Source organism: Schistocerca piceifrons, chromosome 1 (assembly GCF_021461385.2).
Source record: "Schistocerca piceifrons isolate TAMUIC-IGC-003096 chromosome 1, iqSchPice1.1, whole genome shotgun sequence".
NCBI lineage: Eukaryota > Metazoa > Arthropoda > Insecta > Orthoptera > Acrididae > Schistocerca > Schistocerca piceifrons.
Window position 1 is genome coordinate 101,257,186 of NC_060138.1, and position 17,043 is coordinate 101,274,228.

The 17,043-nt window shown below is 44.4% G+C and overlaps 1 protein-coding gene across 1 annotated transcript in view; it reads right to left on the reverse strand.

Annotated features, from left to right (window-relative positions):
• LOC124715741 (odorant receptor Or2-like) overlaps positions 1–15,959 on the reverse strand; it is a 52,235-nt gene extending 36,276 nt beyond the window's left edge. Inside the window, exons 1-2 of the mRNA XM_047243118.1 lie at positions 15,677–15,959; positions 11,103–11,202 (exon numbers count right to left, since the gene is read on the reverse strand). Of these exons, the coding sequence (XP_047099074.1) occupies positions 11,103–11,202; positions 15,677–15,954 (378 nt within the window). The 5' untranslated portion in view covers positions 15,955–15,959. The remainder of the gene's footprint in view (positions 1–11,102; positions 11,203–15,676) is intronic.
• Between the last annotated feature and the right edge of the window lie 1,084 nt (positions 15,960–17,043).

The window sequence follows — 17,043 nt, forward strand, 5'->3', positions numbered from 1 at the left end:
TTCTCCCAATTAATGTTTCATTCGAAAATGGCATCCTCAAGGTTCAATAATTTTACCGACGTGTTCCTTTTGTGAGGTACATCCTCAAAGTCGCTCGTCTGAACGTCAACTTTCAAGCTTTTCATTCTTACACGAATTCTGAATCGAAAGTCTGTTAAATTCTAAATCGGGAGTCTGGTATACAATCAGTCTTTGCTTAATGTATTAGGCTCTTTCCCTAGTCAAGTTCAAATGGTTCAAATGGCTCTGAGCACAATGAGTCTTAACTTCTGAGGTCATCAGTCTCCTAACTAACCTAAGGACATCACACACCTCCATGCCCGAGGCAGCATTCGAACCTGCGACCGTAGCGGTCGCGTGGTTCCAGGCTGTAGCGCTTAGAACCGCTCGGCCACCCCGGCCGGTCACTAGTCAAGTGAAAGCATGTCTGCTGACCTGTACTTTGGAAGAAGTAGAGATGAACCATTCACAGGTCTGTATGGGGCGTGTCGCGTGATTGTGGGTGTCGTTGAATGGTGGTAAAAGCATTCTGCGTTCTGCTTTCGTCTTTCTGCATTAGGCTTCCGATCTTTCTGCCTCCTGCATGCGGCTCTCTTCTGGACGACTGTCGTCGCAGCTTCATCATCGACGTTGGCATTGGGATTGAGGCCACTTTCTGATACCCGTTCTCAGGCTATGAGCTATCAGAAGTATGGTGACGCTGAGCTATACATTCTGCAGCTTGGTATAAATATTCTTTCTGCAACGTTTCAGGTCCTTCAATATACCTGCAAACCCAACACCTTCCATGAAAAACCCGACGTGATAAGCAAATCCAGTAGTATGTCACATAGCTCCGAATAAGTCGTGACATTAAATTAACCAAAGTAATACGAGTAACGAGTGAGCAAATGAAATACCACAGACTAACACAAGAATGCCTAAATGCATGTCATACCTTCCCACCGTGGGACAGACGCAGTTCCTAGGGGAGAAACGAGAACAGAAGCCGAGAGCAGAACCGTGTTAAGCTGGAAGGCCTTACGATAAGGGACGGACGGACACCCACGTCGCCAGCTAACCGCAAGGACCACACCACCCGCAAGTTTTAGCGTGAGACTTTTTCGCGTCTCTGTTACGTCAAGACCACCCCCCAGCTAATGTTAAAAGCTAGAGCCCTCCAGAAGAACAGTATAGATCTTACGATAACACAAAAAGGGCTACACCACCCGCAAGTTTCAGCGTGAGACTTTTTCGCGTCTCTGTTACGTTAGGACCACCCCCCATCCCATGTTAAAAGATAGAGCCCTCCAAAAGAACAGTATAGATGTTACGATAACACTAAAGGACCACAACAGCTGCAAGTTTTAGCGTGAGACTTTGTCGCGTCTCTGTTACATTGCAAACTTTAAAAACATTGCCCCACCACGAAAAGTATAACGTTTCTCATTGGATAGACGGAATTTTTGTAGGCGGAGCTTAAGGTTAACATTGAGACCCTGATTGGTCAGATGAAAACACAGCCAGATAGTTTTTTTTTAAACCAACTTCGGTAAATAGTAGTAAGGAGAAGTTAGGAAGGAGTTGCTTCCGAGAGGGCGAGCTGCACAGAGCTGCGCCGGCCGCCGCCCCCTGACGAACACCGACAAGGCAATGAACGCACGCGATGCCGCATTTTTGAGCGCATAAGGCTTCACTCAGAACTGCAGAAGTCTCATCTGTTATATCCCCTTTTTGCGTAATACTAGCGTCGATCGTCAATTAAAGCTCATGGTGTTCACTTTTTCCACTTGAAGTAAAAATCTGAAACGCTATGATTTTTCTGTTATATAGTTATTGAGAAGCCATATCAGCCACTGTAATTTACGACAAGTTAGATAAGTAATTAAAAACATAATTGAGGGTCACTGTAGACCATTTTGATAGTTTTCTCTTTTGTGAAACTTAATTTAAACCCAGATTATAGATGTGATATGGCATAGGTCATCCTTCGATCCACTGTAGAACTTGGAAACCCATTCAGGGAATATTCGTTCACATTTTTGTTGAATGCAGTTGGTTTTTCCAATCCTGTATTAAAACACTTCCTTTTATCAATAGTGCAATTTAGAAACAATGTTTTGTGAGTAGAATAAAATTTCCAATGGTAAACTTAACTGCTTTTTCGACGTTATTTTACCAGCTAACTAAAAATAGGAAAGCCTTGAACCCCTTCCACTAAATTTAGTTAGTATTAAGATTCTTTTACAGGGAGTGCAGTGGAGCTGACGCTGAAATCATTAAGTATTTGTTTATATCATCGCTAGTCTCACTGAACTCTTCTGAACTCTACATGTCATGTGTGGTCTGGCGTCTCCTTACCAGCAACAGGTCCCAGGTTCAAACTAGTCAATTCCCTAAAAAACACGCTCAGAGCGTCGTTGCACGAAAGTGGTAGGGAGACACGATATAGAACAAACAGACACCACCATGAATGTTTAGATCTGTGATTCTTCAGATTCTCTCGGCGTACTTCCCGAATAAACAGTTCACGGGTGAACGACCGTATGTCAGCGTCCAACGGGCGCATTATTTCGGCAAGCGACAACGTTCCCATTGTCTGGTGCGCTGATAAACTGACCGCTTGGGGGCGCGCATGGCGCTTTTATCTCTTCTCCCCTCACTCCCATCTGCCGTTCTATCCGCCATCCGCATCCTGTGTCTCCCGCTGCAGTCCATCCGCCGAAAGACAGATCCATCCTACTCGGCGCCCACGTACGCATGCTGGCGGCAACTTAGTTGTTCCTCCGCACGCCCCCGAAATCGGTTCGTTGTGGGGTATTTCCAACCTCTTCTCAATCAGATTAATAGCGGTTTAGCCACTATTACGATCGATCAGCGATTCCCTTTATCGGATCTTATAAGGTTCTTTAATTTCGCAGTTCCATAAGTTAGACATCCGTGTCAGAACTTTAGTATGGCCGTAATCCGCTCCATGTAATTCCGATAGGCAATGTTCTGCGACTGCTGACTTATTAGGCTGCTCGAATTTGGTGTGCCGTTGATGTTCTCGACAACGATCTTCGGCAGTACGCAGCGTTTTACCACATTGGCAGGGTATCTGATAGTCCCTGGATATCCATTATCCGAGGTCGTCTTTGGCACTAACCGGCAGTGACGTGTTTTAGATGGTGACTCAAATGGCTCTGAGCACTATGGGACTTAACATCTGAGGTCACCAGTTCCCTAGACTTAGAACTACTTAAACCTAACTAACCCAAGAAAATGACACACATCCATGCCCGAGGCAGGATTCGAACCTGCGACCGTAGCAGCAGCACGGTTCCGGACTGAAGCGCCTAGAACCGCTCGGACACAGCGGCCGGCTTTTATCTGGTGCACGGAAGACATTTTTCACGAGACATTTCCGGACAGTTCGTCCTATTTTCTGGATAATGAGCCACAAAAAGCAATAAATGCAATGGTGACATACTTCTGGTGTTCCCCTTCTGTTTCTGCCAGTTGTACAGTAAGAAATTTGCCAGTCCTCGTAGCTGTTCTTCAGGAACACCGTTATCAGATGTTCAAGTTCTTGACTGAGACTTTCACTGTCAGAGAGGCCTCTGTACCGATCTTTTGAGCACGCCATTCATCTGCACCGCACAGTGGCAGCTGTCCGAGTGCAGGTATAGGTCGGCATGCGTCTTCTTCTGGTACACACTGTGGCCCCACGTGCCATCGTCTTTTCTTTTCACCAGGACATCGAGAAATGGAAGCACTCCACTCACTTCGACTTACATGGTAAAACTGATGTTCTGGCGTATAAAAGCTGAGACGTATGAGAAAGTCATTCAGCTTGTCACTTCCATGTGGCCATATCAGAAAGTTGTCGTCAACATACTGGAACAGACAGGTAGGTTTCCATTCGGCTGATACCAGGGTTTCCAGCTCGAAATTCTTTATACAGGGTGTTACAAAAAGGTACGGCCAAACTTTCAGGAAACATTCCTCACACACAAAGAAAGAAAATATGTTATGTGGACATGTGTCCGGAAACGCTTACTTTCCATGTTAGAGCTCATTTTATTACTTCTCTTCAAATCACATTAATCATGGAATGGAAACACACAGCAACAGAACGTACCAGCGTGACTTCAAACACTTTGTTACAGGAAATGTTCAAAATGTCCTTCGTTAGCGAGGATACATGCATCCACCCTCCGTCGCATGGAATCCCTGATGCGCTGATGCAGCCCTGGAGAATGGCGTATTGTATCACAGCCGTCCACAATACGAGCACGAAGAGTCTCTACATTTGGTACCGGGGTTGCGTAGACAAGAGCTTTCAAATGCCCCTATAAATGAAAGTCAAGAGGGTTGAGGTCAGGAGAGAGTGGAGGCCATGGAGTTGGTCCGCCTCTACCAATCCATCGGTCACCGAATCTGTTGTTGAGAAGCGTACGAACACTTCAACTGAAATGTGCAGGAGCTCCATCGTGCATGAACCACATGTTGTGTCGTACTTGTAACGGCACATGTTCTTGCAGCACAGGTAGAGTATCCCGTATGACATCATGATAACGTGCTCCATTGAGCGTAGGTGGAAGAACATGGGGCCCAATCAAGACATCACTAACATGGAAATTAAGCGTTTCAGGACACATGTCCACATAACATCTTTTCTTTCTTTGTGTGTGAGGAATGTTTCCTGAAAGTTTGGCCGTACCTTTTTGTAACACCCTGTATATAAGTTGGCGGCAGCTGATGCAAGTGGAATCCCCGTGGTTACTCCTTCATCTGCTCATAGTAGCCACAGTAGAATAGAAAGTATGTCGATATCAAGGCATACTTGAAGAGATTAGTCGTTTTTAGGTCAAATTTCTGACCAATAGGCTCTAAGGATTCTTCTAAAGGACCTCTGATAAAAAGAGAGAAAACATCGAAGCTCACTAGGATATAGGTTGTGAGTTAACGAGTATTTCGCTCTCATTTAAGTATATGATTGAAAGAGACAGACTTCCAGGAATTGTGAAAAGAATCCTGTCGTCCAGGACCGTGTGGCACAAAGAGCGCAGATTTGCCACGACATGGGGAGATTCACAGGCGTCTATTGTACTGAATGAGGTCAGGGTGATCAGGCCTAAGTGCTGTAGGGTAAGAGTGAGACAGATGAGAACCTATGTCACAGGGAAACCCGATAGGAGCTGTTCGTGCCCAGGGAGGCGTAGCAGCGTTAAATAAGGCGGACCTAAGATCGGCTATGTCCACTGCTCGTGGTCTCGCGGTAACGTTCTCGCTTCCCGAGCACGGGGTCCCGGGGTTCGATTCCCGGCTGAGTTAGGGACTTTTCGTATCTCTAGATGACTGGGTGTTGTTGTGTCGTTTTCATCATCATCATTCATCTCCATTATGGTCGGAGGAAGGCAATGGCAAACCACCTCCACTAGGACCTTGTCTAATAAAGCGGTGTGGGTCTCCCGCACCGTTCCCCTACGCTCTGTAAAGAAGCATGGGACTTCATTTCATTTTATAAGATCGGCCATAAAGGGAAACATTTATGAAAACTATTTAATTCTGTAGTAATTCAGGGAATGAAGCCACAGTAATTTTAATCTATCATCTTTCTTAAAGTTTCATGGTGATCCCGATAAAACTTGGATACTGATCATATCTATAATAGTTTTTGGATTTGCCGTTAAAATGAAAGTAAGAGGTTTTGTAACAAAGATCTGAAGGTAAAATCTGATCGCTTTGGTCGATCTTAACGATCGACAGTTCATATAAAAGCGGATCATTAAAAGACACATGTTGCAAATATCAACTCTGTAACTTTATTTGTTTAAAAGATATAGCAAATTTAAATTATCACTATTTTCAGTTAAGCATCAGATCATCATTTCCTCCACACAAAACACATTGAACAATGACAACGTGACACCTTATTGAATCATTAGGTAACAGAATATTTGTTGTAAAGTTTATTGCATAATAGTTACTTTTGTTCTTTGTTTATTTATTAGAAAGGACATTGGTGCAAGGCTACTGACCGTGACATTCAAAGTTAAGAAGGAATTTGTATTGGTTTTAAGTAAAAGAATTAAACGTTTATCATACAATCGATATCATTGTTACTCTATTTAGAACATGAAAGTGGTCAAGCTTTGATTATTTAAATATGTTAAAATGTAAAATAATGTAGAATAAGCTGTAGTCAATCAGATGGACGGCTGCAGGGAAGTCAATTGAGCGATGATGTTCAGCACGCGGGAGACGCGGCCAGAGACAGGGCAGAGAGACAGTGCTGGTGCAGACGCGAAAGCGGACAGTCGGTCTTCTGGGTAGCTGGAAAGCGAAACGACTTAGAAAATATCGCGTTGTGTGGTATCGCGGGACACAGTCTCTGAGCGGTGAGGAGCCGCGCGCCTTGTGTGAACTCTAACTCTCGCATAGATAACGATGTGGAGTATTGGACTTGTATTTCACGACGAGATTGTGAATGATCGAGCTGTGTCAAATGGATATGCGCTCGACTGTAACAGTAACTCTAATACGACCACTTTCGCTATTAGTTTTCTTTCTGAATAAACATTATTCTAACCAAATCGCAACTGTGTGGCCTACATCATTTATGGGTCGTTAATTTAGCTCCGGATATTATTATTATTATGTTATTATATGTTATATTAACTTTGTATGTTTCATACAATTTCACAAACTTGCCATCAGCCAGACAATTTAACAAAAGGGTCACAAGTGTCTAATTTAGGGCTTGTAATGCGACACGTGCAGTTCAACCCCTAGAAGAGTTTGAGCCAAGACATTTCGACGAAGACAAACCGCATGTGAGCCCGAACATCTTTGCGATGTTAGCTCAGAAGGTATCTTTAATTTAAAATTGTTAAAGTACCGCACAAATCAACAGATTTGAATATATGATATGAACATTTCCCGTTAGGGTTAAGCAAATCTTTCAGGTATTTAGCAGGGGAGTACATGAGGACACAAATATTGCTATCAATGGAGAATAAACGCACTTCATCTTTGTGAACTTTCGGTAGTTCGATAAGTCTATGTGGAACTGATGATATCCATCGTAGCTCCTTCAATCCCTCGTCTAGTAAGCCGGATTCTTTGAAATACCGCAATTTACTCCTATTACGTAATTTTTGGAATGAATACTTAAGAACACAGTGCAAAAAAATTAGAACGTTCTGATACTTTTACTCACCATTTAAAACACTTTGATATACCGCAAGTTACACCCTTTATGCCATTTTCTGGACAAATACTTTCAAATATGGCGAAAAAATTCAGATCATTCGGATACTTTTGAGCACACTTAAAGTACTTTGAAATACTGCAGATTACACCCTTTACATAATTTTTTGGATAAATACTTTTGAGTACGTTTTCTGCCTGGCATCTCATTGACTGACGTGATCTTCAGTGATGAGTCCTACTTGGAACTGAGCCCCAGTGACCAGAGAAGACGTACCTGAAGACGCCCCTGTGGGATACCAGTTGAAAGCGGCCCGACCACCAGGAGTAATGGCCAGGGAGCCATTTTCTTTCATAGGAGGACCCCTGTGGTTGTCATCTGCGGCGCTCTTACAGCACGGCGGTACGTCCACGATATTCAATGCTCCGCTTTGTTGCATCATCATGGGCTTACATTTCAGTAAGATAATGCCCATCCGCACAAGGCGAGAGTTTCTACTGTTTGTCTTCGTGCTTGTCAAACTCTACCTTGGCCAGTAAGGTCATCGAATCTAACCCCAATTGAGAACGTTTGGAGCATTACGGGCACGTACCTCCTAGAGCTTAATTTATCCACTTAATCAAATGTGTTTCGGGCTGCATGCAGGGAAAGCCTTGATGACTCATTCGATGAAGGTGCACTCTCAGCTACTGTTTTGATGTCTGCGTACGAGGGGCGTTTGAAAAGACCGTGCAAAAATAAAAACTACTTACGTGTTTGGGGTAAACCTTTTTTATTTTTCGACATAGTTTCCTCTTAGACTTATGCAACGCTGTTCTAATTTTTTGATCCCTTCCGAATAATAGGAACTGTCCAAGCCTGCAAAATAGCTACGAGTTGCTGCAATCACCTCCTCGTTTGAATAAAATCTTTGTCCTGCCAGCCATTTCTTCAAATTAGGGAACAAATAGTAGTCTGAGGGAGCCAAGTCTGGAGAATGGGACGATGTAAAACTAGTAGGAATCCTATTTCCATTAATTTTGCTACCACAACTGCTGAGGTGTGTGCTGGTGCACTGTCGTGATGGCAAAGAACTTTTTTACGGTCTAATAGCCGGCTTTTCTCTTGCAGCTCGGTTTTCAAACGGTCCAATAACGATGAATAATATGTACCTGTAATACTTTATCCTTTTCCAGATAGTCTATGAGGATTATCCCTTCCTAATCCCAAAAGACAGTCGCCATAACCTTTCCGGCCGAAGGACTGGTCTTCGCCTTTTTTGGTGCAGATTCTCCCTTGGTAACCCACTGTTTAGATTGTTGTTTGGTCTCAGGAGTATAGTAATGTATCCATGCTTCATCCAAAGTAACGAAACGACACTTAAAGTCCAGCGGATTCTTCCTGAACAGTTGAAAACTATCCTTGCAACACTTCACACGATTCCGTTTTTGGTCAAGTGTGAGCAATTGCGGAACCCATCTTGCGGGTAACTTTCTCATGTTCAAATGTTTATGCAAAATATTATGTACCCGTTCATTCGAGATGATCTCAGCACTAGCAATCTCACGACCTTAACTCTTCTGTCATCCGTCACCATATCATAGATTTTATCAATGATTTCTGGAGTCCTCCTCCACAGAGCGTCCAAAACGTTCAGCATCACTTGTGCCCATATGGCCACTCCGAAAATTTTGAAACTACTTATAAACTGTTCTAATCGAAGGTGCAGAGTCACCGTAATGTTTATCAAGCTTCTCTTTAGTCTCCTGAGGCGTTTTTCCTTTCATAAAGTAATGTTTAATCACCACACGAAATTATTCTTCGTCCATTGTTTGACAATCAGTCGAATACCAAACACAAAGAAATAGACCAATATGGCTGAAGCTTGGTGCGCGTTCTTTCAAAAAATGCTACTAACTAAACATGACCTCGATACGCACCAGTGGTGTCATCTCTCGGACTTTGCAAGGACTTTTCAAACGCCACTCGTAGTGTTCGCTGTCTGCTAAGTGGAATTATTGTTACAGGGTTATTACAAATGATTGAAGCGATTTCACAGCTCTACAATAACTTTATTATTTGAGATATTTTCACAATGCTTTCCGCACACATACAAAAACTCAAAAAGTTTTTTTAGGCATTCACAAATGTTCGATATGTGCCCCTTTAGTGATTCGGCAGACATCAAGCCGATAATCAAGTTCCTCCCACACTCGGCGCAGCATGTCCCCATCAATGAGTTCGAAAGCATCGTTGATGCGAGCTCGCAGTTTTGGCACGTTTCTTGGTAGAGGAGGTTTAAACACTGAATCTTTCACATAACCCCACAGAAAGAAATCGCATGGGGTTAAGTCGGGAGAGCATGGAGGCCATGACATGAATTGCTGATCATGATCTCCACCACGACCGATCCATCGGTTTTCCAATCTCCTGTTTAAGAAATGCCGAACATCATGATGGAAGTGCAGTGGAGCACCATCCTGTTGAAAGATGAAGTCGGCGTTGTCGGTCTCCAGTTGTGGCATGAGCCAATTTTCTAGCATGTCCAGATACACGTGTCCTGTAACGTTTTTTTTCGCAGAAGAAAAAGGGGCCGTAAACTTTAAACCGTGAGATTGCACAAAACACGTTAACTTTTGGTGAATTGCGAATTTGCTGCACGAATGCGTGAGGATTCTCTACCGCCCAGATTCGCACATTGTGTCTGTTCACTTCACCATTAAGAAAAAATGTTGCTTCATCACTGAAAACAAGTTTCGCACTGAACGCATCCTCTTCCATGAGCTGTTGCAACCGCACCGAAAATTCAAAGCGTTTGACTTTGTCATCGAGTGTCAGGGCTTGTAGCAATTGTAAACTGTAAGGCTTCTGCTTTAACCTTTTCCGTAAGATTTTCCAAACCTTCGGCTGTGGTACGTTTAGCTCCCTGCTTGCTTTATTCGTCGACTTCTGCGGGCTACGCGTGAAACTGCCCGCACGCGTTCAACCGTTTCTTCGCTCACTGCAGGCCGACCCGTTGATTTCCCCTTACAGAGGCATCCAGAAGCTTTAAACTGCGCATACTATCGCCGAATGGAGTTAGCAGTTGGTGGATCTTTGTTGAACTTCGTCCTGAAGTGTCGTTGCACTGTTATGACTGACTGATGTGAGTGCATTTCAAGCACGACAAACGCTTTCTCGGCTCCTGTCGCCATTTTGTCTCACTGCGCTCTCGAGCGCTCTGGCGGCAGAAACCTGAAGTGCGGCTTCAGCCGAACAAAACTTTATGAGTTTTTCTACGTATCTGTAGTGTTTCGTGACCATATGTCAATGAATGGAGCTACAGTGAATTTATGAAATCGCTTCAATCATTTGTAATAGCCCTGTACTGTTGGTAAAGATCGTAATGGCCAAGGCTGCACTGTCGCCAGATTTTCCCCTCAGCCCTACAGAACTGTTAGATGAAAGACATGCAAAAGGTACTAGACTGTGGAAATAGCCCACTTGTGCTATGAAATAAACAGCCAAACTGATTGAAATGGATCACTTGCTCTGTGCAAAAGTGGGGGGAAATTCAAATTTTATTAGAAAATTCATCGAATTATTATGGTAGGGGACCTAAGTGAAAACTGTGCGAAAATTTCAAATACGACATTATGTAATAATAATAAATTAATACGTCTACTGGATGGGGGAAGGTCAGGTAAGAAAGGATGACCAAGGATACTTGCGGTATCAGGGAACAATGGCACATAGTCACAAGTTACGTGTGATGACACAAGAAATTATATTCGGATGAAGATTGTTGAGCGTAAAGGCATGATAAATTTATTGTCTTTTGAGCTACCTTCATAAATGTTTGAGCAAGAAATCTTTCCTTGTTCTGACGAGGCGACGAAACAGATGAATGACTTATCACCAACATACTCATAGTAACAAACTTTTTTTCCTTAGTATGTGCACTCACCACGGCGACAGACACGATGCTGAGAGAGATGCAGACGAGGTTGTAGAACAGGAGTATAAGCGTGGGTCCGCTCATCAGGGACTCCAGTTCCATCGTTCGGCTGCAACGGAACCATACGGAGCGGAAGTATCAAGTTCGAAGATATATGGTTGAGCTTCAAATAAGAGAAATGAGTTTTACTGCCTTTCTGTCATATTATTCTAGCTGCATTTTTTAAAAGTTTATAGGTTTCCGTTTCTAATCAGATTGGTGATTTTGCGAGAACGTGGTAGTGATCACAGAAACTATAAAATAAAATTCATACAAACATAGCTACCAATGCTTGCATGTTATGTTTTCAGTCATTAGCAACGTCGCATGTAAGTCACAATACGTGTTAAGCAAATTTTATTTTCTTATACACGCTAAGACGTGTACTAGCATAATACATCGTGACTAGATCGTTAATGTCCCTGTAACAAACCAAACAGCTGTAGTGTCTTAGTTCTGACCGAGGTTTACGGAATGTTTCTGTTGTTTTTTGAAGAAAGCTTCGGAGTTGTCAACTAACAGAGTCCCAAATGAGACCAGTTACTGGACCTCAGTTCTATCAGATTTGGACGAAAGTTTCTGTATCGGCACTCCTGCTCATGTTGATAGAAAATGGAAGTGCAAAAAAAGTAACACATTGTATGAGTATTAAAAACAGGCTACAACACATAAGCTGCTTACACTGACCGAAAAAAATCGCTACACAAAAAAATAATTAACGTAGAGCAATGAAATTTTCCGAATACATTTGTTTAGGTGACATATTTAAGTGATTAACATCGTAAGATCACAGGTCAATGTAAGCGCGAGACAAGCCATTGTAAATGTGAAATGCTGGTACATTTATAACCACTGACATTTGAATGCAAGTATGCATTATGTTGTAGAGGTGCCGGATGTGTTTGTGTGGTGGAGTTCCTTGCGTATTGCACTTGGTTGGTCAGTACAAGTATTGTTCATGCTAAGCATGGATGACTCTGGAGTTCTCGTTCAATGATGTCTCCCATATGAGGTCGATTGGAGGCAGATCTGATGATCGTGCAGACCGAGGCAATATCTCGACATTCGGTAGAGCATATTGGTTTAGAACAGTAGTATAAGCGGTATGTGGGCGAGCGCTATCCTGTTGGAAAACATCCCCTGGAGTGCTGTTCATTAATGGCAGCACAACTGGTCGAATCACCAGACTGATGCACTGTTTTGCAGTTACGGTGCATGGGATAACTACGAGAGTGCTCCTGCCGTCATACGAAATCGCACCCGAGCCCATAACTCCAGGAGTATGTGCAGTGTGCCCAGCACGCAGAAACGTTGGTTGCAGGTCCTCGACTGCCTCTTTCTAAACAAAACACCGCCATTACTGGCACCGACGCAGAACCACCTTTCATCAGGGAACACAACAGACTTCCGCCCTGTTCTCTGATGAGCTCTCGCTTGACGCCACTGAAGTCGCAAATGTTGGTGGTTTGGGGTGGGTGGAATGTACGCTACGGGGCCTGTGACTCGAAGCTGTACTTGAAATAATCGATCTCTAACAGTCATGAGGAGAACACGCCAAGTGCCACATTCCACTTTCATAGAAACTTTGCTGAGTGGTAGAGGGGTCGAAATAAGCGAACACGAGTCCCAGCTTATCCATATATACTCGATCGTTTGTAAGAAAACTATAGTCAAATTTGTTGAGGTGCTTTATGTGCTGCTCAGTATGTAACTACTTCAGTCGAAGCGTTGGCTAAGTGGCTAGCATTGTGGTGCCAACTGCTGCTCAAATTGCTTCTGCAGATGCAGTGCGATTCGCCAGAGCCGTACGTCGAACACGATAGTCTTCCATCTCAGTAGTGTCACGTGGCTGGAGGGGGCCCGGGTTGAAAGGGGGGGGGGGGCGGGGGCGTGACTGTACATTCTTGTGACCACTGCTGCCAGCAGTCATGTACAGTGGCTACATTCCTGCCAAATCTTTATGCAGTATCGTAGAAGGAACATCCAGCTTTTCGTAGCCCTGTTACATGACGTCGACGAAATTCGGTGGAGTATTAATAATGGCTTTTTGGTTGTGTATTTAATGTAAACCTAATTAGCAGCCTCATAGTGGCGCTACTAGCGCCACTCTTAAGAAACTGCCGCGGAACTGGAATAGACGCCATCTTTCAGATGTAGAAACACTGGTACCAACTTCCGATTATGTCGCACAACTCCTTCTTGGTGCTGCCATTTCTTCCTTCAGTGTGTTAGTGCAGTCATCGATAATAAAATTTTAAAAAAATCTTCATTTGTAATCGCTGTTTTCAGTACGAGATGATCGTGGCGTTTTAGAAGTGGATTCGTCATTTAATTAATCACGTGTTTCATATTTAGACTCACTGTGGTGTTAAAAATGCCGTGTTGCCAGGGCCTCCCGTCGGGTTGACCGTTCACCTGGTGCAAGTCTTTCGAGCTGACGCCACTTCGGCGACTTGCGTGTCGATGGGGATCAAATTATGATGATACGGACGACACAACACCCAGTCCCTGAGCGGAGAAAATCTGCGACCCAGCCGGGAATCGAACTCAGGCCGTTAGGTATGACATTCCGTCGAGCTGAACACTCAGCTACCAGGGGCGGACACTGTGATGTTGATGGCTGCTGATGCAGAGGTGCCAGTATGGTGTGCAGATCTATAACGGAGTCCACTCGGTGTCGTAATGTCAAGTGAGAAGCAGCTTCAATAAATAACCAAGAGTCACCAAATCCAAAGGCTTATATCAGACTGCTATCTGTGTGACATCCAGCAAGCAAACCACAAAGGTTCCGCCACGCTGGATGAATATGCGTGCAGGCAGTGCCGATTTAAGGCCGAAGCGACACCAGCTAACCTGAGAGGGGCGCCACAGGAAAACTTGTGAACGTCTTCTATCGTAACTAGTAGCGAAAATGAACATGGGTGGAGCTTTAAGATTGTGAAAGCAAAAATGTTTCAGTAAACGTAGGACTCCAAACGAATCATTTCCGAATAATTACGAACGTCGAGAACCGCCAGTGATTTCAGTGTGAAACTTCGTTCTAATTAGTATAGAGATATTTAAAATGATAACTTTGTGATTAACTCCCCATCTAAATGAGGTCAAATTTCGCGAAACAGGAAACACATTAACACCTCAGCATGCTACAAATTGTGAAAGGAGTTTTCAAAACTCAAGACGATATGGGAATACCTAGGGTCAACACTTTCTCCAGAACTATCGCGTACACTGTCAACTGTAGCCACTGAAAGCGAGATCTTGAAGTCGGTAGACCCGGTAGACAGTTGAGTTCACCCAGAAAATAGCGCTTCCTCCTGGTTGCAGGGTGTTTGCTTTCAGCAGTTTCACGCCATACACGCCAGCGGCCGTCTGTCTGATGGAGCATAAAACGTGATTCATCTCAAAACGCCACCTGTCACCATCCAATGGACGTATTGGCATCCAAATTCCAGCCGTCATCAACGATGAACGGAAGTCAGCATGGGGGACGAAACGGGCTCCTGCGGCGGAGACGCGTACGCAGCAATGTTCGACGCCCAGTGGTTGAGGAGACAGTTGGTAGCCCCTTGCTTCATCTGGGTGGTCAGTCGATCGACAGTTGCACGTCTATTCGCGTGTACACATCTCAGCATACCTGTCATTTATGGCCTGTGGTGTGCCGCTGTTTCCTCGGCGTTGGTTTTCGGTGTGACCGAGCGGTTCTAGGCGCTTCAGTCTGGAACCGCGCGACGGATACGGTCGCAGGTTCGAATCCTGCCTCGGGTATGGATGAGTGTGATGTCCTTAGGTTAGTTAGTTTAAGTAGTTCTAAGTTCAAGGGGACTGATGGCATCAGATGTTAAGTCCCATAGTGCTCAGAGCCATTTGAACCATTTGAGCGTTGGTTTTGAGCAACGCCATTTTCCCCTGCGCGGTTTACATTAACCACGGTGGCACGCGAACAATTTACAGACTTAGCCATTTCGAAAGTGCTTCCAAACTCGTCGGATTTAAATCCAGTCGAGAATCTGTGGGACCACCTCGATCGGGCTGTTCATGCCTGGTATGTGGGGAAGGGTGACGGCAATGCAGTCGGCATGCCTCTACATCCCTGTCGGTACCTTCCAGAAGCTCACTCCCATGCTGCACGTCTCGCGGCATCCCGCGACGCAATGGTCAGCGAGTGTTTTGACACGTGATTACATTAATGTGACAGGACAATCCGAGCGGTCTAGGGCGCTGCAGTCATGGACTGTGCGGCTGGTCCCGGCGGAGGTTCGAGTCCTCCCTCGGGCATGGGTGTGTGTGTTGGTCCTTACGATAATTCAGGTTAAGTAGTGTGTAAGCTTAGGGACTGATGACCTTAGCAGTTAAGTCCCATACGATTTCACACACATTTGAACATTTGCCTGGACAATGTACAATCTGTGAGCTACGGAGAGAGCCAAACAGCTGTAGAATGATCTGCTAATTTAGTTATTCCTGTGACAGGTGATAGTTAAGAAATAACACAAGAAGGGAAGGACAAGGAATATAACACAGAGATTTTCGTGCAGTACACTTACCTTATGATATGCTGGTGGTGTTTTATGTTATCCACTAACTGAAGGTACGTGTCGTCCGCGGAACTGGAATTACTGTTGAGACGCTTGTCATTCGAGTACGGATAGCGATCATTTGTATGACAGCATTTTTCGTCCTTCGGCCGTTCGGTGCCTTTTATGGAGACGAGGTTGTCGTTGAGAACCTCCAGCTCGGCAGCGATGTTGAGCATCAGCGTCAGGAGCGAGGCGTCCAGCAGAACCATCCCCTCGGTCGCGACGAACAGGCACGAGGCCTGCATGACGTACAGCAGCTCGTAGTGCGGGGACAGCGAGACGTCGGCCCCGGGCACGCACAGCGGCATCGGCAGCTCCCTGGCGGCGGCCGCGTCGCCGCTGAGCAGCCCCGACGCGGCGGGCACCGTCACCCACACCAACACCGTGAACCGCGAGACTCTCTGCAAACCAAAGGGGCCTCAGGTAGCACCGGCTCCAGGTGTAGGGTGCTGGCCGTGTGTCTTCTACCGGTGAAGTAATTCTTGGTAGTCTTCTAATCCGACCTTGGATGGTCCGTCACTCTGGTTAGTCCGACCATGCTGAGGCTCGCGAGCCTCTGCCGACTTGTCACTGACTGGACGCCTGTCGGGCCATTGTTGCGGTGTCTATCGCTGTGCATATTGTTATACTGTACGTAATTGTGCAGTTTTATCCTTTGTTGGGATTAAAAAACTTCGTTATTTGCTTTATTCCGTGTTCTCTACCGTACTTATTACTGTAGATTCACTGTGTGTACACTAAATGAAAAATTAGCACTGCTACAAAGACTGGACGAAGGAGATTCGCTCCAAAAAATTGCGAAGAAACTGAATGTAGGTGTTACGACAATTAAGGATTGGAGGAAGGATCAGAAAGACATTGACTCCTATACAGTTACGATTGGTGGTGAAAACACTCTGAAGAATCGCAAAACATTAAAAAAGCCTAAACTTGAACTGCTTGATAACGCATTGTGGATGTGGTTTTGTCAAGAAAGAAGGAAAGGAACTCCAATATCTGGGCCAATTCTCAAAGAAAAAGGGATAGTTTTGCACAAAAAACTGGATGCCGAAAGTACATTTGCTGCCAGTGAAGGCTAGATTGATCCTTGGAAAACTCGTGAAAAATGTATCCCTGACTTTTTTTTTCAAGTAATTTGTTTTCGTTTGTACTGTAAAAACAATGCATACAGGATAATCATTTCTTAGTTTATATATACAGTAGTTTATTTCTTTGTAAAAAATTTCTTTTTTTATATACAGTGCTATAAACATTTATAAGTTTACAGTATATATCGTTGATACGTTATTATGTACAGTACAGTTCTGTAATTTGTTTGTCGTTTTCCTTCTAAA